Source organism: Gobio gobio, assembly GCF_949357685.1.
Source record: "Gobio gobio genome assembly, chromosome: 2".
Lineage (NCBI taxonomy): Eukaryota > Metazoa > Chordata > Actinopteri > Cypriniformes > Gobionidae > Gobio > Gobio gobio.
The window spans coordinates 18,966,009-18,992,041 of record NC_137098.1 but is presented as its reverse complement, the minus strand read 5'-3'; the positions used below and the strand labels follow the sequence as shown (position 1 = coordinate 18,992,041).

Below are 26,033 nucleotides of genomic sequence, written 5' to 3'. Positions count from 1 at the left end.
CTTTTAAGACCCAGAAAATTAAAAAAATTTGTTCTCATCTCTCGTGTAGTAGAAGTGGTTCAGTCAAAACGCTGCATCTGTAACTGCATGAGAGAGTAATATATGAGCCGTAAGTTTCCCGCTGACACGTTGTAAGCTTTATTTAACATCACAACTGCCATAACATATGGAATACTCGGAGTCAGATACGGAAATTATTATTTTTGACGTCACTACAAGGAAATAATCCGATTTATGAATAAAGTCATGTAAACGCGTTACTGGTTTGCATGTCAACTGGGAAAACTGGTTATTTCAATAAGCTGATATTTGTGGGTTATCAGCTTACTGGTGTGCATGTAAACATGCTCAATAAAACATCAACTTCTAAACCTCTGTTGATTCTCAATAAGAGCTTTTGTAGACGTCTGACAGATATAAAGTCAATCTGGTTAGTAATGCGTGAAGCTGGCACTGAGACATTTCAAATAATAACAAATATGTCTGTTAATTCACTTGTATTGACATAGAACATTATTATTTTTTTATTTAAAGGGGTGAACGGAGAAATCAACTTTCCCTTGAGCTTTTGATATAAAGGTCATGGTAATATAAGAATATCCTGTAAGTTTCAGAGCTGAAAACTTCCTTGTTAGTCAAAGAAAACCTTTTATTGACAGCTGGCTCAGCAAATGATCGATCTGCGAATGTGCGTCCCTGTGACGTCAGAGAGCAGTGAAACGTCACCTTAACTGAAGAAGACTAATTCTGTAGCCCCGCCCACCGATTTGTGCCTTGCGTGTTAGATAAATAACAGGCCTACGTGGAGCTAAACCTGATCGAACTTCCAAGCTTCAAAGTTTCAAACATGCCATAAGCTTCCTTCGGATTCCAAAATGCATGGTTGAACTTGGTACATGGTACGTCAACTAATGACGATCCAGCTCACATGGGGAAGACATTGCATTTGTTCACTTAATTTCACTGAATTTGTTTGTAAAAAAGAGACTGGATTTGCAGACAGGATGAGATTAATAAACAATGCTGTGGCTTCTGGATATGACAGGAATGATGCAACACAATTATGTGTAAAAAAAATGTAAAAAAATGTATTGCATTGTTAAGTTTGATAGCTACTGATTATGTACGTGGCTAACTAACCATAACTTCCACGCTGTCACAGGCTTTATATTTGAGGTTTTGTTGGTTCATTGTCCTGCGATTCGTGATCAGACTCGAACATGACTGGGCCAGGGCTCGCACTACTGTGTGTGTTTGTGTGTGTGTTATGCACGGTTCACGGTTATATCCACAGATCGGGCCGGCAAAGTAATAAAAAATAACATGCCAATTAATTGCGGGTGGATGAGAGATAAATCATTGTGTTTGTTTGATAAAGACATTTTGCAGCCCCTGTGGTGCGATTCATTCTGGTTGCCGTTTCTCCACATTGGAAGTTTTTAAAACAATTCCTCACGTGTAATGACTGGGGAGCCGAAGCTCATTATAATATGCAAAACTGTTATCCAATCATAGTGGTGGGTGTTTACTTCCAAGTCTTCAATGCGGCACACCTATAAAAAACTGAGCGTTTCAAGAGCTAGGCTAAAAACCAGGGTAGAAAATAGCCTATTACTTATTCATTCTGATGTTTTTGAATGTAAAAACCATGCAAACGTCTTAAGTTGACCTCAGACAACTGTATAAAAAAATAAAAAAGCCAGTTCATGACCACTTTTTTTAATTGTTCTAAGTGAACTGAGTGTAGAAAAGAATGGGTAAAGGGAAGGAAGTGGGGGAGAAGGAACAAATGTGAAGGACAGAAGGGAAGACAATTTCCCACATCTTCACTCTGTGGAATGTGGAGACAAATGCGTGTTTGTGTTGTCCATATCTTAGCCTTGCCTGTGGTTCTTTTTGCCTTACAAATGCTTCATAATTTTTCATTAAATCTGATTTATCAGTAAATATTTTATGTCAAGGTGTTTAATGACACCGTGTTTGTATTTATCAAGCATCATATGACAAATTTTGGTAACACTTTAAAAAAACATCTTTTTCACTTTAAAATAATGGTCCAGATCACTAGTAGTTCCTGCATAGTGACTAGGTAACCCTTGAGTAATTAGTGATGCATTTTATGAATTTATTCAGAGTAAAAAATATGATTGATTACGTCTCAGACACACAATAATGTTATTTATAATTTGTCAGTTAGTTAATAGTTATTAATGAGGCTAATCCCATACAGTAAGTGTTGATTACTTAACAATGTACTATCTCCTAAATTCAATATTACTTACTGATTAGTTAAGCTTTTTTCTATATTAGTTAGTAGTAATAGCTGAAGTGTTAATGTAGTACTACTCATTAGTCCTGCATTACTTCCTGCACAGTTACCTATTGATGACGGACTATTATTCTAAAGTGTTACCCACATTTTAACATAAGTTTAAAATTGCACTGCTGGGACTTACAAATGCCTGTAGTTACAGAAGCACCCATATACTTGCAACAAAAGTAGCCCTTAAGTCTGTAAAACATCTGTGCCAAAAATACTGAAAGAATTACTAGATAAATAAATAAAACATTTGGATAAGACTTTTTCTTTGATTATGTGTGCAAGCTCCTTTCGTTGTTGAACTTCTATATATTTACATAATAACAGCTTAATACATAAAAAACTTGTATGAGTGATGTATTCAATGGCCAGTTTGAACTGATTCAAGAAAATTAACTTACTAACTATATCACTGTTTTGCTACTGAAGTTTAGTATCAGAGAAACTAATAAAGCATTCAGTCTAAACACTCATCTTACTCGTGAGGAAGGATTGAGAAACTAATATATGTTTTTGCAGCAAAATAAGTGTTTTATCATTGTGATATACGGTGCAATAAATATTTGCAAAATAATCCTTGTTATCACAGGTTTGAAGCAATTTATTGAAATGGACAGTATACTAGTATAAGTATAGTATAATAGTATAAGAGTAATTCCATTGTGATATGGTGCAGTATATCTTTAAGAGTATATTTTTAGAAAAAATTAGCTGCCATCAGGACTATTACATAATTCCCCTGTCAATTATGTCATAGTTTTTCTTTTAACCGCATACTCTTACCCTCTAGTATAATTCCTGTTCACATCTGTAAGTGAGTCTTCATATTCATCCAAACTATAGATACAAACCAGACAAATTGGATACATCTGGACTCCAAAGAGGCATTTTGAATGAGTAATCACATGCTTCATTATCTTTCTCTCTATGTTTCTCATCATTGCTGCTGGAGAGCAAGATTTGCACAGTGAAATTAGAAGCCTGAGACTTCAGTGTTCATATGACAGCTGAATCACACTGATAAAAGCAATTGCATCTCTCAAACATAGGGTGTGTCTCAATCAGCTCCCTAGCTCATGAGCTCTTGAATCAGTATATCGTGTTCACGAATTCGTGCATTGGTAAGGACAGTAAAGTATGCTGGCTCACTACACATTAGGACATTGATAAGGCGACGAGATGTCCTCATTGTACAACATCACTACTGGTATTTATGAACAACAGCAGAGCTGATATCTTTCTGACATTACTTGTAATGTTGTTTAAAGTACATTATGCTAAACACTTTGCTTGTTACATATACGTGCAACATTTCAGCCATAAATAAATTATAAATGTTCATGCTGGAGAAAACAGTGACAGTGTAATATTGTTGAATATTTAGTATCCCCAACCAAGCAAGCCAAAGGCGACAGAGGCAATGGGGGCAAGGAACCAAAACGCCATCAGGTGACAGAATTGAGAAAAAACCTTGGGAGAAACCAGGCTCACTCAGGGGCTATTCTCCTTTGGCCAACAATTAAACAGTGTGTGATTATGATTCAGGCAGCATTACAGAAGTCAGATTGGATCGGAACATTCAGAATTTTTATCCAATTCCATCTGGTGGAAGATCAGAGTCACCACGCAGGAGACGGGTTTGTTGCGGATCAGTGCCCCTGGCTATCGTGTTGATGAGGCCTTTACAGGGGAGAGTCTAGTTGACACAATCTCTGCAGGCACTTCTGGAACTGACTGCTCTGATCGAATTCTGCATGGTTTATGTGACTTTCTCACACCACGCAAAATTGTAAGTGTCCGACGTGGTTAACAAGGTTGTGTTTTTTCAAAGTGCAAATCATCATCTTTTTTGTGTATTCTTGCACTCTTGCTGACAGTCATTACCAGAGAAACCAATGCAGATATTCTGGAAAACGAAAGAGTGACATAGGACACACAAATCGAATCTGAACAGCCGCTATAAACAATGACTATTTTCACACTGTCAGTGCAAATCTGATTATGTGTCTATCCAATTGGAATCTGATTGTGGCGGGCAGCGAGGCCGAGGGACCGTGAGGGCGGGACGAGGCGGCGCTCATCAGGGAGGATGAGCGCCAGCTGCGCGCCGCAGCGATCTCGGCCCTTGCGGAGGAGTGAGGGACTATAAAGGAGGAGCGACAACAGTGAGGGACGAGAGAGGACCAGGCCTGGAATTTGCGTTATGTTTTATTTTAGTTGTGTTATCCGCTGCAGTCGTCCGTGAGGGGCTGCAGCTTTTTATTTTCATTTTGTGTTTGTTTGTATGTAGGCGGCAGTCGACCGTGAGGGGCTGTCGCCGCCATTTTATTTTGTGTTTATTTGATTAAAAGTTTGTTTAATGTCCGCCGGTTCCCGCCTCCTTCTTCCCGTACAAACAACGTCTTACTACAGTGGTGCCGAAGCCCGGGAGGAAGGAGGGACGCGCTGTCGAAGAGCCCTCGCAGCTGAGGGGGATCGCGGTGCCGCGGAGTTCGGGCAGCGCGGAGGAGAGGAGTCCGCGAGCGGACAAATTGGATACATCTGGACTCCAAAGAGGCATTTTGAATGAGTAATCACATGCTTCATTATCTTTCTCTCTATGTTTCTCATCATTGCTGCCGAAGCCCGGGAGGAAGGAGGGACGCGCTGTCGAAGAGCCCTCGCAGCTGAGGGGGATCGCGGTGCCGCGGAGTTCGGGCAGCGCGGAGGAGAGGAGTCCGCGAGCGGACAAATTGGTCCGCTCGCGAGCGGACAAATTGGATACATCTGGCATACATTGGATACAGCTGCCCGAAGCGGTGGTGCTGGAGCGGATGAAGGTCGGTGGGACGGAGAGCTCGCTGCCGTGCCCCTGGGTCGAGGTGGGGTGGCTGCCGTCCTAGAGGGAGCGCGGAGGAGTCACCGGCGTTCGCCGTGGGCCGGAGCCTGTATCCCTCCGCCGTGTAGGGGAGGGGCAGGGAGCGCGCGGGACTCGCTGCCGGCTGCCCTCGACAGGAGGAGCCACCGCCGGCCGCCAGGGGGCGGAGGAGCGTCGAGCCGTCCACCGGCCGTCCAGTACCACCGCATGGCACCGCGAAGAAGAACCTCTTGGCTGGCTGAGGACCGAGCGGCAGTGTGTCTGGGAACCGGACCAGAATTTTTTTTTTTCTTTCTCTCTTTTCTCTTCTCTCCACTCTCTCGTCCCTGTCGCTCCTCAGGTTCCTCGCTCCGTTCTCTCACCTCGCTGTTCTTACCCCCAGGTCCCGCGGCCGCCGTGATCGGCCCCCCCGGGGAGGGGGGGGGGGGGGAGTAGAGCGCAGACTCGGGAGTACCCCCCGGCCTGCGAAGGGCGTTGGGGGTATGTGGCGGGCAGCGAGGCCGAGGGACCGTGAGGGCGGGACGAGGCGGCGCTCATCAGGGAGGATGAGCGCCAGCTGCGCGCCGCAGCGATCTCGGCCCTTGCGGAGGAGTGAGGGACTATAAAGGAGGAGCGACAACAGTGAGGGACGAGAGAGGACCAGGCCTGGAATTTGCGTTATGTTTTATTTTAGTTGTGTTATCCGCTGCAGTCGTCCGTGAGGGGCTGCAGCTTTTTATTTTCATTTTGTGTTTGTTTGTATGTAGGCGGCAGTCGACCGTGAGGGGCTGTCGCCGCCATTTTATTTTGTGTTTATTTGATTAAAAGTTTGTTTAATGTCCGCCGGTTCCCGCCTCCTTCTTCCCGTACAAACAACGTTTTACTACACTGATCTAAAATGATTGACTGTCCACATTGTGTATCGCAACTGTTCAGATCCGATTTGTGTGTCCCATGCCGCTCTTTCGCTCTCAAACCAGACCGGACAACCACTGAGTGAAGGTGAGGAACTTAAATACACATGGTGATGAACTAAATGACGAACAGCTGTGATGAAAATTTGTGTCCCTGGAAACTGAGTGGCAAGAAAACTCACACAAAATGAACACGTTATTAAATGAAAACAAACTAAAAGTCCATGAACATGAAACTAACAAATACAACTGTTATATTGTAACAGAACGCCCCTCATGGAAGGTAAGACTTTGCGGCATGAAGAGGAGAAGGCTTAGCAGGGGGACAAGGAGATGGCAAAGGGATAGTGACAGGAGCAGGTGAAGGGAGGATGATAGAAGAGCCAAGTTGTTGCTGTGGCTGATGTCATCCTGGTGATGATCGAAGGATCCCATGGCGCAGATGGAGAACTGATGGTACAGAGTGACATCACTGACACTGGAGACCTAGGTGAAGGAGTGGAGTCAGAGGGAAGAAGTAACCCCTTTGTAGGGAGTGACTGAGCGTAGTGGAATGTTCGAATGTCCTAGGCGCAAATCGACTGACCAAGGGGGAGCCGGTGCTACGAGGGAACCCAGTGGAGCCGCAAGGTCGAGGGTCTCTGGTAGAGCCGAGGGTGGGAGGAGCCAAGGCGAAGCCGATAGGTTGACGGGCTGGAGGCGGAACCACAGGATCCTCTCGCTCGAGCGAGGCTGGTGGTTGCACGACCTGCGGTTCACGTCACAGCAAGACGTTCCAAGGGAAGATGAAGGGCTGCAGGTATCAAGCAGAGGCTGGCCTGGAGGACTGGTTGAGCTTTGCAGTAAAGGTGACAGAGGTAAGCTTGACATGATCAATAATGGTAATTCCAGTTCCCAACAGATCAGCGAAGCAGTCTCAGTGTCGTCTTGAAACACAGATGATTCAGAACTGACAGATAATGCCGGATGGAATAGAGTGGGAGGCAGTAACTTCATGCCCAAACATCAACCAGTCCTCTGTGTCCAAATCCACCAGTATTCCCTCTATTGCTGCTGTCGCTGGCTCAAACCCTAGGTCAGACGCACTCTGGGGCACCAGCTCCAGGGCGATAGTCATCGCTGTCCCTTCCTCTTCGGGCTCTGGCTCACTCATCGCGGAAGGCGGTCTCTCTCCGTCTGCGGGGGGCTCTATCGAATTCTCCGTGGGCTGGGCTCTGGCTGTGTTCTGGATCGGGGACAGACACTTTCCAGACACCTGATGATGGCCTCCATCCAGTCAAGTCCTTAGGTGTCTGGGAGGTGGTAGTTGTCCCTGATCCAGAACAGCGATTTGAGTGTCTCATCGTTGTAGGAGTAGGTGATGGCAAGACGGCAGAATTGTTCAGTGTAACAACAACAACAACAACAAAAAATCAACACCCTCTTGGGCAATCACAGCAAATTTTGCTGCATAATCCATTTCAGGTCCTGTCTTCTGTCAGCAAGGGTGCAGGAATACACAAAGAAGAAGAAAATGATGCTGCTGATGATGATGATGATGATGATGATGATGATGATGATGATGATGATTCAAAACACCACACAGAAACCACAAAAAATCCACACAGAAATCCACAGAAGTTTCAGAACTGACGCAACTTACACACATGCTATCTCAAACAAGACCGGACAACCACTGAGGGAAGGAGAGGAACTTAAAGGCCCACTGAAATCAAAACAAATTTTTTTAGCTTTTAGTATGATTATCTTAGCCTTAAGGTTATGAATAAGCTGATGTGTTCCAAAAAAATTACACAATTTGCATTTATGAGATTCAAAACGTACAGTTTCTCACTTTCGTTAAAACGAATCACAGATTTTGATGACATCGCAGACTTCACCTTCTCATCAAATCTTCTGTCCAATCAAATGCAATCTAGAATCTGAATTTCTGCCCCCTCTGTTATAAATAGACCCTGAACTGCGTTTGAAAACGGTCAGTTGTTCACGCATTTACTATTTTCTACATGGTGAATGGCACATAGCGCACTATACATGCGATAGGAAACGATTCAGACAGTGTAAATATGCTTTCAGTTGAGGCGAATGAAGTCTGGGTTCACGATAGTTTCACGCGCACCGCAGCAGCGCACACGCATAGTCTAGACCAGAGCCGTTGACTACAAACACGAGAGCGCAGCGTGGATCATATGCGCGAGTTGGCGCAACAATACAACAAAACATATCGGACCCATTTAAATTCTGCACAGAATGCTGAATTTCAAAGAGATATGGAAGAGATTATGATGATAAATGGTTAGTTTCGGAGGAAACTGGCTTTAACAAACAGAAAGGCTAGTCATAACGAGGCTGGTAATAATGAAACGTTATTGAGTCAAGTCCTCGTCGTCAGTGAGGAACCTGGGTGTGCTCTTTGATACCAATCTTTCGTTTGAGAGCCACGTTTCTAGCATCTGTAAAACTGCTTTCTACCATCTTAAAAATATATCTAAATTACGGCACATGCTCTCAATGCAAAATGCTGAACAGTTAGTTCATGCGTTCATGACCTCAAGGTTAGATTATTGTAATGCTCTACTGGGTGGTTGCCCTGCTCGCTTAATAAATAAACTCCAGCTGGTCCAAAACGCAGCAGCTCGAGTTCTTACTAGAACCAGGAAGTATGACCATATTAGCCCAGTTCTGTCAACACTGCACTGGCTGCCTATTAAACATCGCATAAATTTTAAAATCTTACTTATTACTTACAAAGCACTAAATGGTTTAGCTCCCCAATACTTGAGCGAGCTCTTAACATATTATACTCCATCACGTCTACTGCGGTCTCAAAATTCTGGCCAGTTGATCATACCGAGAATATCCAAATCAACTGCAGGCGGTCGATCGTTTTCCTATTTAGCACCTAAACTCTGGAACAGTCTTCCTAACATTGTTCGGGAAGCAGACACACTCTGTCAGTTTAAATCTAGACTAAAAACACATCTCTTTACTGTGGCATACACATAAAACACTTTTTCAATGAAATGATTGTTAGGCTGCATTAACTAGGTCAGCCGGAACCGGGAACACTTCCCATAACACCTGATGTACTCGTTACATCATCAGAAGAATGGCATCTACGCTAATGTTAGTCTCTCTGTTTTATCCCGAGGTTTACTGCAGTCAGCTGGATCCGGGCCGTATCCAGATCAGATGGTGGACCTGCGCCCAGAGAAGACCAACACAGGACCCTGAAGTGTCTGGGAGACCGTGATTAGACTCCCCCTGAAACTGCCTCATCGACACGGCATCTCAATAAACCCGTCTCCTGCGTGTTGCCTCCGATCATTCGAATATTGCACTTTAATAATTATTTAATCAACATCATCCTCAATAAACCCGTCTCCAGCATGTTGCCCCCGGTCCCTCGAATATTCTGATCTATTATGACCTCCGAGCTGTAAAACTGCCAGAATAATAATAATAATACGCTGTTTGTTAATTGGCCAGAGGAGAACTGGCACCCCGACTGAGCCTGGTTTCTCCCAAGGTTTATTTTTCTCCATTAGGTCACCTAATGGGGTTTTGGTTTCCTTGCCACTGTTGCCTCTGGCTTGGCGTGCTCAGTTGGGGACACTAAATTTTTCAACTAAACATCGAAATACATCTAAATAATAAACTAAATTAACCATTTAAACTAAATTACTGATCAAATTATTAATCTAAAGCCCACACTGTCACTGTATGATACTTGAAATTTTTCCAGAATGGCTATACAGCTGAATAAAATTATGCTGCATTATTTTCCTGTTTAACACTGTAAAGCTGCTTTGAAACAATCTACATTGTTAAAAGCGCTATATAAATAAAGTTGACTTGACTTGATTGACTGTTTCAAAAAAGGGGAGGAGCCGTTTCAGGGGAAATTACGTCAACACATTGAATAATGCTGCGCGTTCCAAGGCACTTCAGTGGGCCTTTAAATACACATGGTGATGAACTAAATGATGAACAGCTGTGATGAAGATTATATTGTCCATTGAAATTGATGAGTGGCGGGAAAACTCAAACAAAGAACACGTGATTAATGAAAACAAACTAAAAGTCCATGAAAACACAACTAACAAACACAACTCATATATTGTAACATTTATATTTTACATTTATGCATTTAGCAGACGCTTTTATCCAAAGCGACTTACAACTTGGGGGTACAATAAGCGATTGGTCATGAAGAGTCGAGGGAGCGCAACAAGGGCCTGAAATACTGAGTTCATGTACATTTCTCAGTGTAGCACAGGCTAGAGTAGGGAGGGAAAAGGGAAGAAAGAGGAATTATTATTTAATTTTTTTGTCAAACAATGTCATTGCATTGGTAGGCATACTCCAAAAACAATAACAACAACTGCAATATGAAGGGGTTTGCAAATTGCAATACAGGTGTTGTCTTATTTACAACATGACAATGTGTAGCCGCTGCACTGGACTACTGCATTTTATGAGGCAGCGGCAGAAACCAAGGAGACTGGTATGCATGGCTTTATTTCGTGTCTCTGTCAGTTTTAAAACATTCCACTATATTTCTCCATTATTGTGGTATTCTGCTCATCTGGCACTTTGCATCAATTTTCAGCAACGACTTTCAGCATGTTTCCTACAGCGTCTGACGTTTACGTTTTAAGTGGCATGGGAAAGTGACATAAACCACATGAAATCCAATCAGAGCAGAGCAGACTGAAACGGATTTCCAGAAATGCGATTTGAATAAGATTTCAAACCTCATATGAATGTAGCTTGAAACGGATTTGTAAAAATTGCATTTCATGTGATTTTTTTCAAATGTTATTTTATGTAAAAAAATGTGCCGTTCACACTTGCTAATTCTGATCAAATTTCAATTGTATACAAAAATCATATTTGGACTGATAGTGTAAACAAGGCTTCAGTCTTTAGCTGCACCTGAAAGCTTAAAAATGCTGCCTTGGGAGGATGCATTCCAAGGTAGTTAGGCATTAAGGAATGACTGGCATGTCCGAATCCAATGTTCACTTCCTGTCTAATTAGATAGCCTACCTTTATCTGATCGATTTTTGAAGTCAGCATAGATATATCCTTCACTGCCTTCCTGTGATTTCCATTCTGTGACAGTTGAGCTAGAAAAAAAGATGGTGTCTGAAAGTTGCGATTTGTGGCCAGTTTGTGTGTAAATGTACGTTTTTGACAAACATTTTCCACTTCTGATGTAATTTCTAGCAAGAAATTATTATTTTAGTAATTAAATATTTGCTTAGCTATCATCAAAGCTCGCTCTATTTTTCTGTAGATTATTAAACCATTATGCTGCCTCAGAAGTCTGTCTGTGTAATTTACTTAAATGTTGCTACTTGTTTCAAAACGCTCATAGTTAGGAAATGTATGAATAGGACCATCTGGTATGATAATGTAATTATCATGTGAAACAAAGGCATAGTGATTGGCAGAAGAGAATAAGACAGTGAAAATGATTGACGGCTCGAGTTTCATTAGATATTGTCTTGGTGCCTTCAGGATTGTACTTATGATTTTAATAGTCTTGCTCTGTAATCATAGCCGTTTCGAATTTCCCTATTGGTTTCAAATGGCAAGATAGAAAATTAGGCTTCACTGAAATGTTGTTACTAAATTTTGGGTTCATCAAATGAAAAGCATCATTCATTTCTATTGGACTTTTGCCGTCCACATCACTCTTTTTTATCACAGTTAAACAGCAAGCTGCGGTTAGAACGTCCCGTTGTGGTTTGAGCAGTTTATGGAGGGTAGAAGACGCTGGATTATTTGATGTGTAGAGGGGAAAGAAACAAATGCTGTCGTTTAGTGCGACGAAACTGTCTGCGAGCTCAGCAGTGATGAGTCAGAGGTGATGTGCTGATTTACATGAATCATCAGAGCAAACTCACTCGCTGAGCCACCAGCCCAAACCAAGACAATCATAAAACCCCCAAGAAAACGTGCACAGTGTTGGCAGACCATGTGCATCGCAACAGAAGAATTGACAAACAGTAGCTGCATATTTTAGCTCTCAGCAGCCATTTAAAAGGAATTTAATTGGAATTCAAAGAAAAGTAATTTAGCCAAGATGCATTTTGAATGTTGGATTGACAAAGTAATATTATCTTTTTGACTTCACTGACACTGTCAGATGAAAGAACAAAACTTTTACTGGATTGATCTGGATAATGACACTATATGTGACCCTGGACCACAAAACCAATCATGAGGGTCAATTAAAAAAAAAAAAAAAAAAAAAACATCCTTTCCATAGATGTATGGTTTGTACGGATAGGACAACATTTGGCCGACATACAACTATTTGAAAATCTGGAATCTGAGGGTGAGATCTAAATCTAAATATTGAGAAAATCGCCTTTAAAGTTGTCCAAATGAAGTCCTTAGCAATGGATATTACTACTAATAATACATTTTTTATATATATATTTATATATTGAGGAAAAGTACAAAATATCTTAATGGAACATGATCATTACTTAATATCCTAATGATTTTTGGCATAAATGAAAAATCGATAATTTTGACCAATACAATGTATTGTTGGCTATTGCCACAAATATACCCGTGAGACTTATGACTGGTTTTGTGGTCCAGGGTCACGTATTGTCTTTATAGTTTAATCAAATTAGTTTTATTAACATATTATACATTTTGCAACATCGACACTGTCATTGAACTGAATAATGACACAATGGGGCAGTCTTGGCCTAGTGGTTAGAGAGTCAGACTGGTAACCCAAAGGTTGTGGGTATGATTCTCAATACTGGCAGGAAATGACTGTGGTGCCCTTGTGTAGGCACCAAACCCCAACCGCAAAATGGCTGCTCCAGGTGTGTGTGTGTGTCCACTGTTCGCAGTGTGTGTGTTCACTACTCACTATTCTTAATGTGTGTGCACAACTTGGATGGGTTAAATGCAGTATTACCATACTTGGCCATATCACTTATTATCTTTTAAGAGCTGATTTACAGCAGAATTTGAATATGTCTCATATAAGATGAAATTGCATAATTGATTCTGTTATTGTCCTGTTTATTAATGTGAAGGTGCTTTGAAACAATCATATTGTATAAAGAGCTATAGAAATAATGGTGACTTGACTTGACAAAGTCTTGTTTGAAAGTTTTGATAAAACATTTAAATGATTGACGGCATTTTTAAACATTTAAAAAAGTTTGAAGTTTTATAGGCCTTACAGCCAGAAAGAGCAATAGCTTGAACAACAAAAGAAAACATTTAGTACTGTGTGGAATTGTCACTTGAAAGCAAAGCCTGTTGAGGAGTACTGCTCAATTTTGCCATTTACTAAAGGAAGAAAAATAACTCCAAGAAACACCATGGTACTGTTTGTTATTTGTTAAAGTAGCTATTATAAACTCACCTCTGAACCAATAGGTCAAAGATGTCATTGGCTTTCTCTGGTGCAGGTTTATCTATTTAAAGAAACTATTTGCCTCCTTGTTTTCTGGTTTCCTGAACACATTGACTTCTGAAATGAAGGTCAGACCCCTCTAGTCATGTTAAACATTACAGACAAGAGGAATAAAACATTGGTGGTAAAATTAGCATTAGTTCCTCTTCAGCATCAAAAAACAAAGTAATTTGAATTCGACCTTTCAATCCTTTCACACAAAACATCCATTATTATGTCACAAGTGATTTTGGAGTTAAATCAGCTTATTTTTTCTTTCTTTCTGTTTTTCTGTCTGAACACATGCTGTCAGATATGAATCATAGCTGAGTCATTTCAGCTGTCATATTCTCACAAATAAGCATACTTCACATCAACAATCTGGTGCTATAAGTACAGCGAAACATTTATTTTATGTAGCAGGTTAGTTATCAGGATCTAACAGAATTGTTTTACTATTTAATTTTTTTTAAAGGAACAATATGTAAGATTTTTGGATTAAAATATCCAAAAACCACTAGAACAATGTAATATATTTTGTTGACTTGTGTACTTACATTATCCCAAATGTTTCCAAGAATGTTTAAATCCAGAGAAATAAGCAATTTTAACAAGGACACAAACCGTGTCCATGCATCGCCTACATGACATCACACCCGCGTTACTCTCGATTTTTATTTTGTAGAAACCATGGAAACACCAAAGACGCTTTAATATGTGTTTTATTAGACAGGTGAGCAACTTTTTGGATACATTAATCAACAGAAAATGAATCATTGTTATATAGCTCAACAGAAGTTAGTCTTATTGTTTAAATCTTGTTTTCTTGATTTACTGCGAGTACCATGTTTTACCATGCCTAATATCGATCTAGCTTACTGCAGTGTCTCATAGTAGCCACTGAGCGAACATACAGAAAAGCATTAAAACATAACCTTCAACACACTCAAATAATGTATCTAAAATGTTAAAACAGCGCAGTGTATGCATGACCGGAAAAAGCGGAAGCGTTCGTCATAAAAGCTCTGCAAAATCCAGGAGTCATCAAGCTACGCCTTTGTTTTGAATAAGCGACCTCTAGCAGCGAAAACTTTATTTTGAATAAGTGCTTACTTTGCAAGCCCTAAAGAAGTGTGTTCTATATAGTATGAATATGAATGTAATCCAGATGCACTACATTTCCCATGTTGTCACTGTCATGCAACCTACCAGCGTCAGTTGTTTGCTTCACTGCCATTCATAAATTCTCTCCTGTGGCCTCATGGGATAGTAAAGCTTCCATCATATGCGCCGGAAGCAGTAGGTCATTGGGGTCATTTTTGCTTATTATTAGTGCTGTGAATTATTATAGCCCTTATTTTTAACGTAAGAGCAGCATTTGTAACCTACATTTGTAAAGGATTCCGTTCATCTGCTTCCAGTTATTTTACCTGTACAAAACCAGACTATTATACTTATTATTCTGCAAACTGGAAGGTTACAGGTTTTTTGCTAAATGTCATTGCGTTGCATGTAGCACAGCATTTTTAAAATGAAGGCCCTGTCCACACAAACACGGCTATTTTCAAAACCGCAGCTTTTTCTATGTGGTTTGGCTGTTCGTCAACACGCAAACGCAGTATCCGGTTACTGAAACCGGACTTTTTTGAAAACTCCGGCCAGGGTGAAGATTTTTAGAAATTCCGGTTGCAGCGTTGTCGTGTAGATGGTGAAACCGTGAAGTTGTGAAGTCGAAGTGTGCGCTGTTCTCTCCTTTGTTTGACGTCAGATTGTGCTCCGTTATCTCTTTTGTTTACATGAGTCGAGTCTATGCAATGGCAGACATAACTTTTAATAACTCTGCTAACAGTGCTTATCAAATGTATACAGATACATGTGCAGTTATCTCATTGTATTGCAGAACTGAGGCGCCAGAATGCAATAAAACAAAATAGTAAGGCAAGTGTGTGAAGCTATTACAGTCCACTTGGGCCCTGCCCCTGTGTATTTACAGTTACCTGTCACTGAGTCCAAAGTAAAGGAACTTGTAGAAGGGTTTCACTGAGCCCATGGCATCACTCAGTGCATCGGTACCACCCATGTGGAAATCAGGCAGCCAATCATAGTATGGTTTTGCATTTTCATGTGGACAGAGATTTTTTTTAAACTGTGCTTGTGTGGACGCGATTGTTTTTTTTTTTAACGGAGGAAAAACTCTGGTTATAAAAATACCCATGTAGGTGTAGACAAGGCCAAAATTTGGCCCAAAATATCGGGTTAAATTTCCTCCAAAACACCTAAACATAACTGTTGCAATATTTCATTACAGTGACTTCATTCATTGTAAGTATCATGGCATGAGTGAGTATTAAAATCCCATTTGAAAATACCACCTAAGCCAGACCGATAGTGTTAAGCAAACGTGAGATAAAAACACATTTGCTGAACCAACCATGCCATTTTAGCTTTTTTTTTTTTTTTTATCATCGTAATGTTTCATAGGAGTTCGTGCCAGAGCATTACACATCACAAGTGCAATGCTGTACCAGCCAGATGAGCTACCGAGCATTTTATTAAGCTACCAACATTTATTATGTCAGAAAAGCCACACATATAGAGCTGGTTGCGTGATGTATTCGTTTACAAATCATGCACGATTGCAAAAGTATTTTGAGATCATATTGTGCAAGGAACCGCGCTAAAATAAGTTTCTGTCAGGACCACTATTGTTAAAGATGATTGACAGTTAGCATACAGTTTGGATTGGCGGTATGGTTCTTCTCCCTGGCAAGAACTCCCTGCGCATCGATGCAGCCTAGCATGGATAAGAGGAGAGTGTGCATAACCTCCCTTAGGGTAAATAGAACAGAGCCAACATAATGTATTGCAGATATCATTATCACATATTAAATGTACAACATAATTTGGGAATTTAGTCTGATTCAAGGCGAATCAGAATGCCAAATCCTGACAGATGACAGGAGGTGCTGGGGATGGAGAAGGGTAATTAGCTCTGGAGAAATGCAATAGCTGCTGATAATCCTGAACGAGCTTGTATGCTGTGATAGACATCTGCCAGAATTAACGCTACGCTTGATATGTGTAGATAATCTGCACCTGTAATCATAATTTGTGTAAAATATGTTGGTGTTTTACTGCCACTTGTGTTTATTTCAGTTGGAAACTGCAGTGAAATGTGCGTATAGGTAGCCCTATACGTTTTAGCAGTTTTGCAGTCACATATTTCCAATGAGCCTGGGTAGTTTGTTAGAAATTGTTTCTGAACATCTGTTGACAGCGCAATATACAAACATGAGAAACAGTGTGGGGAGTAATGCATTAAAAAAGTAATGCATTACAGTAACATATTACTTTTTGCTGTAACGCAGTAGTGTAAGGCTTTACTAATCAATTTTCAATAATATTTTACTCAGTACATGTTCAGTAACGCTCACGTTACTACACACTTTTAGCCCAAAATGTAATTGTTCAAAAAAAAAAAAAAAAAAGAAAAAACAGCAAGACCGCGAGACATTAACGAATGAAAAACATTTTATTACCTGTTCGTGGTCAATCAATAGATGCGTGTGGTGTCCAAGTTTGTAAATAAAGACTATGACAGCTTCTGATATATTTGTATAGTGATTTATTTCATTCATATCCCTCTTGCTGGTGTACCTTTTTACTTAGAGTTTGTCAGAGATAAGGAAAAGAAGAACGTAATAGTCAAATGCAAATGCAGTTAAATGCAACCTTTGTCTAAAACTTAAAGAACTATCAACGTCGCAAAATAGCGCTAGCAATTAAAAAAAAAAACATCTCTTGCACTTTGTGCATGGCGGTTTTGTGTTGTGAACCTCTTGAATTTAAAGAGAATAAAATAATGACAACAATAAGAAAAGAACAAATGTGCATCTTGTCATGGCATTAGAGTTTACATACAGTTATGTTGTGTCTAATATGAATAGACCCAAGCTATTCCCAGATATTGCCAGATAATCACTTTACCTCTACCATACTTTTAACAGACTTGGATCGTTTGTGATTCTGTCTGTCATCCTTTCTTGCATTGTCTTGAGCCTTCACTTTGCCAATTATATGTTATTGTTAGTAGCCTGGATAGCCCACAGTCATTATGCTACATCATATCGCCTTCTACTGGTTGTAAAATGCTCTATAGAAACCGTCTCGGTTACGACTGTAACCTTAGTTCCCTGAATAGGGAACGAGACGCTGCGTCACCGCTTTGGGAACGCCCCTGCGTGATTGCGTCGTGAAGCACGTATGTCATCAGTCCAATAGAGAGACGGAACGTCATAGGCGGGTGACGTCATAGACCCAGAAACTATAAAGCACACCGGCAAACACACGCCGTTAGCTTCTGAAGAAGGCCTGAAACAAGGCGCTTGCGGGCATGCGAGGAGCATGGCAGGGTGACGCAGTGTCTCGTTCCCTATTCAGGGAACTAAGGTTACAGTCGTAACCGAGACGTTCCCTTTCAAGGGAACTCGCGCTGCGTCACCGCTTTGGGAACGAGAATACCCACGTCCCTGTGCGAGTCTGAATGCCCGCCTGTGGCACGAGTTAAGAGGCGAGAACCCGAGACCCCGGAGTAGCATTGACATCAAGTTCATAGAATCTGATGAACGTATGCGGCGAGGACCACCCCGCCGCATCACAAACTTCCTGCAGGGAGGCCCCTGCTAAAAGAGCTTGAGAGGCAGCCATACTCCTAGTGGAGTGGGACCGAACAGCTAGAGGGGAGGGCTGTCCGGCCGCCACATAAGCAAGTGAGATAGCCTCAACCACCCACTTACTAATTCTCTGCTTTGAAACTGGATCTCCTCTCGAGGGAGGCCCGTAACAGACAAACAGTTGATCAGTTTTCCTCCACAGGGCAGCTCTGTGGACATAAGCGTCTAGTGCGCGAACAGGACAAAGCAGATTGAATTTTTCCTGGTCTGACGTCGTGAAGGGAGGAGGACAGAAGGCCTGGAGAACAATAGGTCTCACTGGGTTAGTGAGGACCTTAGGAATATACCCGGGCCTCGGAGAGAGAAAGGCCTTAGCCATGCCCGGGGAAAACTCCAAGCACGAGGGTGCAACAGAGAGGGCTTGCAAGTCCCCTATTCTTTTCAGGGAAGATATAGCAAGGAGAAATAAGGTTTTTAAAGTGAGAAACTTCTCAGGAACATCCTCGAGCGGCTCGAAGGGAGCCTCGGACAGGCCTTGAAGGACGATGGATAAGTCCCAGGCCGGCACCCTGGTGCGTGTCACAGGTCTCAGTCACAAAGTTCCACGGAGGAAACGGGTTACTAGCGGGTGTCGCCCTAAAGAAACTCCACTCAAAGGAGTGTGGTAAGCTGCTATGGCCACCACGTACACCTTCAGTGTGGAGGGAGCTAACCCAGCAGAGAATCTCTCCTGCAGGAACTCCAGCACCACGCTCGCAGGGCAGTTAACTGGATCCCGCAGGCGATCTCGACACCATAAGGTGAAGAGTCTCCACTTTAGAAAGTAAAGTTTCCTCATAGAGGGAGCTCTGGAGTGAAGAATGGTCTCAACAACCTCGGTTGAGAGACCGGAACTTATGAGCTGGGCCCCCTCAGAGGCCAAGCCCACAGTTTCCACAACTCCGGGCGGGGGTGTACGAAGATTCCGCCCGCCTGAGAGAGGAGGTCCCTCCTGATAGGAATCTCCAGGGGAGAGCCGTCGAGGAGAGACACTAGGTCCGAGAACCATACCCGGCCCGGCCAGAACGGGGCTACTAGCAGAAGACGGGCCCCGTCCCGACGCACTCTCTCTAGAACTCCCGGAAGCAGAGCAATCGGGGGAAAAGCGTACAGGGGCAGCCTCGGCCACTCCTGTACCATCGTGTCCAGTCCGAGAGGAGCTGGGGGCGACAGGGAGAACCACAGACGACAATGCGAATTGTCGTGAGTGGCGAACAGGTCCACTTGAGCCCTGCCGAACTTCTCCCAAAGGAGCTCCACTACCTCTGTGTGAAGCCTCCACTCCCCGGGCCTCGGCCCCTGCCTCGACAGGGCGTCTGCTTCCACATTCAACCGCCCTGGAATGTACATTGCCCTGACTGACAGCAACTTTCCCTGGGCCCAGAGGAGAATAAGGCGCGCCAACTTGTATAAGCGACGGGACCTCAAACCCCCCTGATGGTTGATGTAGGAGACCACCGATGTGCTGTCTGTGCGTACAAGCACATGATGGCCCCTGAGATGTGGCAGGAAGTGTTTCAGGGCCTGAAACACCGCCAACATTTCCAGGCAATTTATGTGCCACGAACGCTGGTGTTCCTGCCACAGACCCTGGGCTGAACGACTACTCATGGTCGCCCCCCAGCCCGTCAGGGAGGCATCCGTGGTCAGAGACGCACGCTGACACGGTGCCCCCAGGGACGGGCCCTGGGTCAGGAACCAAGGGTCCTTCCACATAACCAAGGTGCGGAGACACCGCCGCGTTGCCTTGATTACGCGAAAGGGGTTTCCCCTCGGGGAAAAGCCCCTGGTCTTGAGCCACCACTGTAACGGTCTCATGAACAGCAGGCCCGAAGGAATCACGTTGGACGCGGCTGCCATCAGACCTAACAGTCTCTGAAACTGTTTTACAGTGAGCGGCTGGTCTAGCATCCCCCCTTTCACGGCTGAGAGGATCCACCCTACGCGAGGCTCTGACAGACGAGCCTGCATAGAGACCGAATCCCAACTCACACCGAGATAAGTGATCTTTTGCACAGGAGAAAGAACACTCTTCTTGGAGTTGAGCCTCAGCCCCAACCTCCTCATATGGGCGAGAACAACATCTCGATGCTGAACCGCGAGACGCGCTGACTGCGCCAGTATCAGCCAGTCGTCGATGTAATTGAGAATGCGGATCCCCTGTAAGCGTAAGGGGACCAGAGCAGCGTCCACACACTTCGTGAACGTGCGGGGTGAAAGAGCTAGACCGAAAGGAAGCACCCGATATTGGTACGCTTCTCCCCTGAAAGCGAACCTCAGGAACTTCCTGTGCTGCGGAAGGATGGATATATGAAAATATGCATCTTTGAGATCTATCGTGACAAACCAGTCCTCGGACCTGATGTGAGACACGATCTGTTTGAGTGTAAGCATCCTGAACTTGAGTTTTGCCACGGCTCTGTTCAGGACGCGAAGATCCAAGATGGGGCGCAGCCCTCCATCCTTCTTTGGCACTATGAAGTACCGGCTGTAAAAGCCTGACTCCCTGTCTGGGGGGGGGGGGCCCTCTCTATAGCCCCCTTTTGCAGCAGAGTCTGTACTTCCTGAGTCATCACCAGAGCCTGCTCGGGGTCCACCGCAGTGGAGAGGACCCCGTTGAAGCTGGGGGGATGGCATCTGAACTGGATAGCGTACCCCAATCTTACACATCGCAGGACCCAACGAGATATGTGAGGCAGATTCTCCCACTCTGACACAAAATCTACTAAGGGTACCAGCCTCTCGAGGCTGGCCTCTGATGTACTCTGCACCGCGAGTGCAGCGCCCTGAAGCGGCGAACCGGCAGGGAACGACTGACTCGACGGCATAGTTTCCCTCCGAAGAGGGTGCGGGCCATCTTCGGATGACCCGCGGGGTTTCTTCGCGGCCCGGCACTCGGGCGGGGTTGGCGGATTGACCCCATGAGGGTACCGCGGACACACGGGTACCGTATACAGCGGTGAGCACCGTGCGCCCGCGGAGGGGATCACCCTCACTGTCCTGGGCCCAGAGGCGTCAGGACTTCTTAGACGCAGCCTTCCTCGCCACGATGACTGTCCTCACTGGATCTGCCGGGTGAAGGATGAGATAGGGCGGGGCCCGTCTCCATCCCCTCCGACAGATCCTTTTGCGAACCCCACAACATAAGTCGTCGCTGAGCTTCAGCAGCAGTGGGACCCGTGCCGTGGGGAGCGCGAACCGGGACGCCCTCCTCGAAGAGCGCCCGGCGGGATCGCAGCACGCGAAGAGGCAGCGCCTCACAATGCTCGCAGCCGGCACCCTCGAGAGCCGACTGCGCGTGCTGCTCACCCAGACAAACAACACACATCAAGTGTGTATCCCCGCTCGTAATGTAGCGTGAGCAGGGAGGAACACACTGTTTGAACTGTTGTTCGCTCGCCATAGCTTTTTTCTCTCTACAAACGTGAGTGTGAGTGTGACTTGAAAACAAAAAAGTCTGAACTCAGACACAACACAGAATGACAGGGACAGAGTGACAGAGAGCGCTTGTTGAAGGCAACAGAAGCTAACGGCGTGTGTTTGCCGGTGTGCTTTATAGTTTCCGGGTCTATGACGTCACCCGCCTATGACGTTCCATCTCTCTATTGGACTGATGACATGTGCTTCACGACGCAATCACGCAGGGGCGTTCCCAAAGCGGTGACGCAGCGCGAGTTCCCTTGAAAGGGAACTACATTTTGACATTTTAGAATGTTAAGTTCTACTTCTGTAGTTATTTTGGTGAAAGTAACTCAAAAGTAAAACAGGAGTAATGTAACGCATTACAATTCTGAGACAGTAATATTGTAAGGTAAATAATTACTTTTAAATAACAGTAATCTATAATGTATTATAGTTTGGAAGTAACTTGCACAACACTGATGAGAAATGCTGAAGGGCCGTATTCACAAAACATCTTAAGGCTAAAAGGCGTGTCCAAAATGTTTGCTCGAAGAGTATTTCACTAAGCATTTAGCACTAAAACCAGTTCCTAAATCTGTGAAAAGTTAGTAAAGAGGACTCCTAAGTCCCAAATCACAAACAATCCAAAAATGGCTGTTACCGGCAATCTTCCTCAGCAATCCGTCCAAAGACACTGTACACGATTGAGGCAATAGGCAATAGAGCCTTGGATGCTAAGGCCGGTTTTCACACTGCACGCGTTAGCAGGGCGTAAGCAGCGCACATTTTTTTCGGTGCCCATGTTAAGAGGCGCCGTGGCAGCGCGTAGCAGGAACAGAGCAGAAGCAGCAGTGCCGCGATCGTTTCGGCGCCGAGTCTATTTTGCCGCGTTGCTCACGCTGAATTAAAGCCACAGTGGATTGTTCTTGATCAAAACTGACCTGATTAACATGGAAAATAACAAATTTCACCATGAAATCATGTAGTGAAGTGTCCCGTGTGTTTCACGATCACCATATGACATCCAGTGCTGTGAAAAAAAAATACAATACACGAAAACACAACACTGCCAGAAGTGCTGTGTCCCCCTCAATATTTGAAAATGCTGCATGTGTCCCACCCAAAAAGTAGCCTATACCGCAGGGACAAACACTGTACATTTGGAACTTTTATTTTGAAAGCGCGAGTGTGACAAAGATGATATTCGGTTTTGCCAGCAAGTCAAAGCCAGAGTGATAGGTTTTTTTTATTTTTTTATTTAAGGCTTTAAAATGTCTTAAAAACCGCCAGATTTTCATCCGAGGTCTTAAATTTAATTCGGTCTAAAACCTTTTTTTTATTTATCTTTGTTCATTTCCAAAAACGCTGGCCGCAGAAAGTTATTAACGTTACACAGTAGCAAAATGGTAAACTACAAAGCGGAGCTCTAGAGTCTTTGCTACACCGCCCTCAGAGCATTCGTTCGGTGTGTTGTAGTTCTTTCTGGGGGATATTGGTGTTGGTACACGTATGCGGTGATAAAACCACAAATCCTCGTGATAAAGGCAATTACCTGCCCGCAAAATACGTCTACGATTAATAACGTTGTATTTTGTTGGACAGAATGAGGCAGACAAGCATTGTTTTATATTATTCTATACAGTAATAAAGTCTGCACTCAATCACCACTGCATACCTTATTATTATGAAAATAGTGAAGGCTTGAAGAACTCAAATACACCATATCTTGATGCAGTCGTGTTTATTGTCTTGTTTATTTCATCAGTCAAAGCGTTTCTATCTTCTGTTTTGCCTACATCGCTAGCTTTAGGATTACTTCTCTGAGGCAAATGAGTTTCTGCTCAAGGGCGCCCTCTGGCTTCCAGTATGAATTCAACGTTTGGGTAACAAATAAGAAAAATAATACTTATCTCTAAATAAATCTATATGTCAATCCATGTTTTTCTCCAATGTACAGTTTTTCCCCCACAGTGGATGCATAAGAGGCTCATATTGCATATTAAATACATAGACTTTAAGAAATTGATATCACAGATAAAAAGCACAGAATTTCATTTATTTTTTACATTAAATCCTTAGACCTTTCTAATGATATTTAGTCATATGCTGTCTGCATATTAACAGGTAATCCAGCAGTTTTCTGTAAAATATAAATGTTAATATTATTATATTGTTTATTTATTCTTAAATACTCTATTTTTTTAAATAATTAAAATGTTATTGTAATAGTAATATTTCAAATTTTGTTAAATATTTGTATTTATCGAATATAATAATTATTATTACTCTCATTAATATATAAAATGTTATATGCATACATTTTTCATTTGTAAAAAAAAAACAACAAAAAAAAAACATTTTAACCAGAATAATCACAGTTTGGAGTAGCCTGTTCAATCTCTATTAGGCTATTAATTTGCTGTTTTGTCTATATCTATTCTATTTGAGGGCAAGTTTGTTTTAGCCTATTTTCTGCCAACAGAATAAAAGCCTATTAACAAAGATTGCATCATTTTATAGTTAAATGGCAATGGGATTAAAAATGATGTGGGTTCCAATGGGGACATTTTTGTCCAAAAGGTGCTGAGAGGAAGTATTTTGTGTACCTAGTGCAAAATAGATTTTTTTAAAGAAAATGGGGGTGAAATAATGCTGCCTTCACGTGCTATCAGAATTATCGTAAATACGAGTTTCCTAGGTAAAAATTGCACATGAACGCCCTCTGATGTCGTGTTTACCACTGGGAAGTTTGGAAATAATTTTGATACCCCAACTCCCGAGATGGGCGTGTCATAAGCTTTAAACATGGTGGCGGGGAGAACTACTGCTGTGGCAGGTGTGGTTTTATTGTTTTTTTTTAGGTCGTCTTGTCTTGACATTAATGTAGTACATATATACATGTAAGAATAATCATATGAAGCGTGTTGTATGTTTGGTACTCAGCGAAAATAGCCTGCATTTGACTGAAATTACAGAATCAGCAGAAAGCGGACTATCTGGAATGTTTATATGGTTGTCGGTGCATGGGAGACTACATATGATGTTGGTTTCAATAAGATTTTCCCAATAAATAGGCAAGAATAACCACGATTCCTGTTCACTCCGACAACAAAGCACTTGAATGCAACAAGCTCGTAATCACGACTTCTAAAGTGGGAATTAGGAAATTTCCGATAGCATGTGAAGGCAGCATATATGAGCACTTATTTCAATATGCAGAATGTTGTTTTCCCATTACATTGTCACATGAGCAAAACATACATGTTGTACCATGTCACCATACTGTATGTTACTATTATGGTGGGATGGACGTTGATTCATAGTGGCCAAAATGCCCCCCCCAAAGTCAAAGTCGTTCCTACGCCCCTGGAGGAGAAGACCGGAAAATGTGACATAATAGACAATATTTATCTGTATTTGCAATACACAAGCCGGAACTAATAAAACTGGAACAAAAAAAGTAGTAACAAAAAACAGAGAGGCTTGTACAAAGCAATTTCCCTCCATTCTAAAATAAATTCGTTTTTAAATCTTTAACTGTGACTAAGGGCAAGAATAGTTAATTGTATTCTTTGTTGGCTATGTTATGCTCAAGTCTAAAGTCACCTGACCTTTCTCTGCAGTTGCTAACAAGCCCTGCCGCCTTGACCTACCAGGTATGTTCAAGCCCTCAAATGATTGTGTTTTGTTCTGTTCTCTCTTTCTCTGTGTTTCTCAAGTCTGGCTTATCACTAAAGCTTCATCCAAAATATCTGAATAGCATCCTTCCCCCCTCACTAGAGCCATTCTAAAGGCGTTTTATGACATATGAGCGGTTTGTAAGACCCATGGAGAGAATGAATGATGCTCCTTCAGACGTGTTGGATGTGGTCGGTGAGAGCTGTCGCAGTGAGTTTTTACAGGATAGCACTTCCTGTGAGGCAGAGACCAGTGACCAGCTGCTGCCATTAACTCATCCGTCCACTTATTCGTCTGTTCTTGAATGCGCCGCTCACCCTCGAGAGGAGCAGAGCTTGTCCCAACATCTACATTATGAACTGTGTAAAACACAGCCTTTATGATTTCAGGAAGATGGGGACAAACTCTGATGTAGTGAAAATGTGTCGGAATGAAGCTTATGTGTCTTGCTGTGCGTGCCATGACTTTGACTTTGAATTTGTGTGCTGATTTATTGTAGTCAGGAATGTTAAAGAATGATTTCACTCAAATATGAAAATGCAAATATGAAAATCATTTACACAACCTCATGTCTTTCGAAACCATGTCTTCCTCCTGTGAAACATAAAAGGGAGATGTTTTGCAGAATGTTCAGGTTTCTAAAATGATGAAAGCTACATAATTGACAAATAAGTGCCATTAATTTATTATAAAAGCAGTCCCTTAAATGTCATTAATACTCCCGTGATCATGA

The 26,033-nt window shown here is 42.7% G+C and overlaps 1 protein-coding gene across 20 annotated transcripts in view; it reads left to right on the top strand.

The window, feature by feature from the left end:
* The window catches only part of casq1b (calsequestrin 1b), a 73,701-nt gene that overhangs the window by 34,642 nt on the left and 13,026 nt on the right, over positions 1 to 26,033 (top strand). For 12 of the 20 annotated variants that reach the window (XM_079810756.1, XM_079810758.1, XM_079810747.1 and 9 more), the window contains one exon: positions 25,246 to 25,278. The exons of the other annotated variants lie outside the window; for them this stretch is intronic. In XM_079810756.1, coding sequence (XP_079666882.1) covers positions 25,246 to 25,278 — 33 coding nt within the window. The remainder of the gene's footprint in view (positions 1 to 25,245; positions 25,279 to 26,033) is intronic. 20 annotated transcript variants of the gene reach the window in all.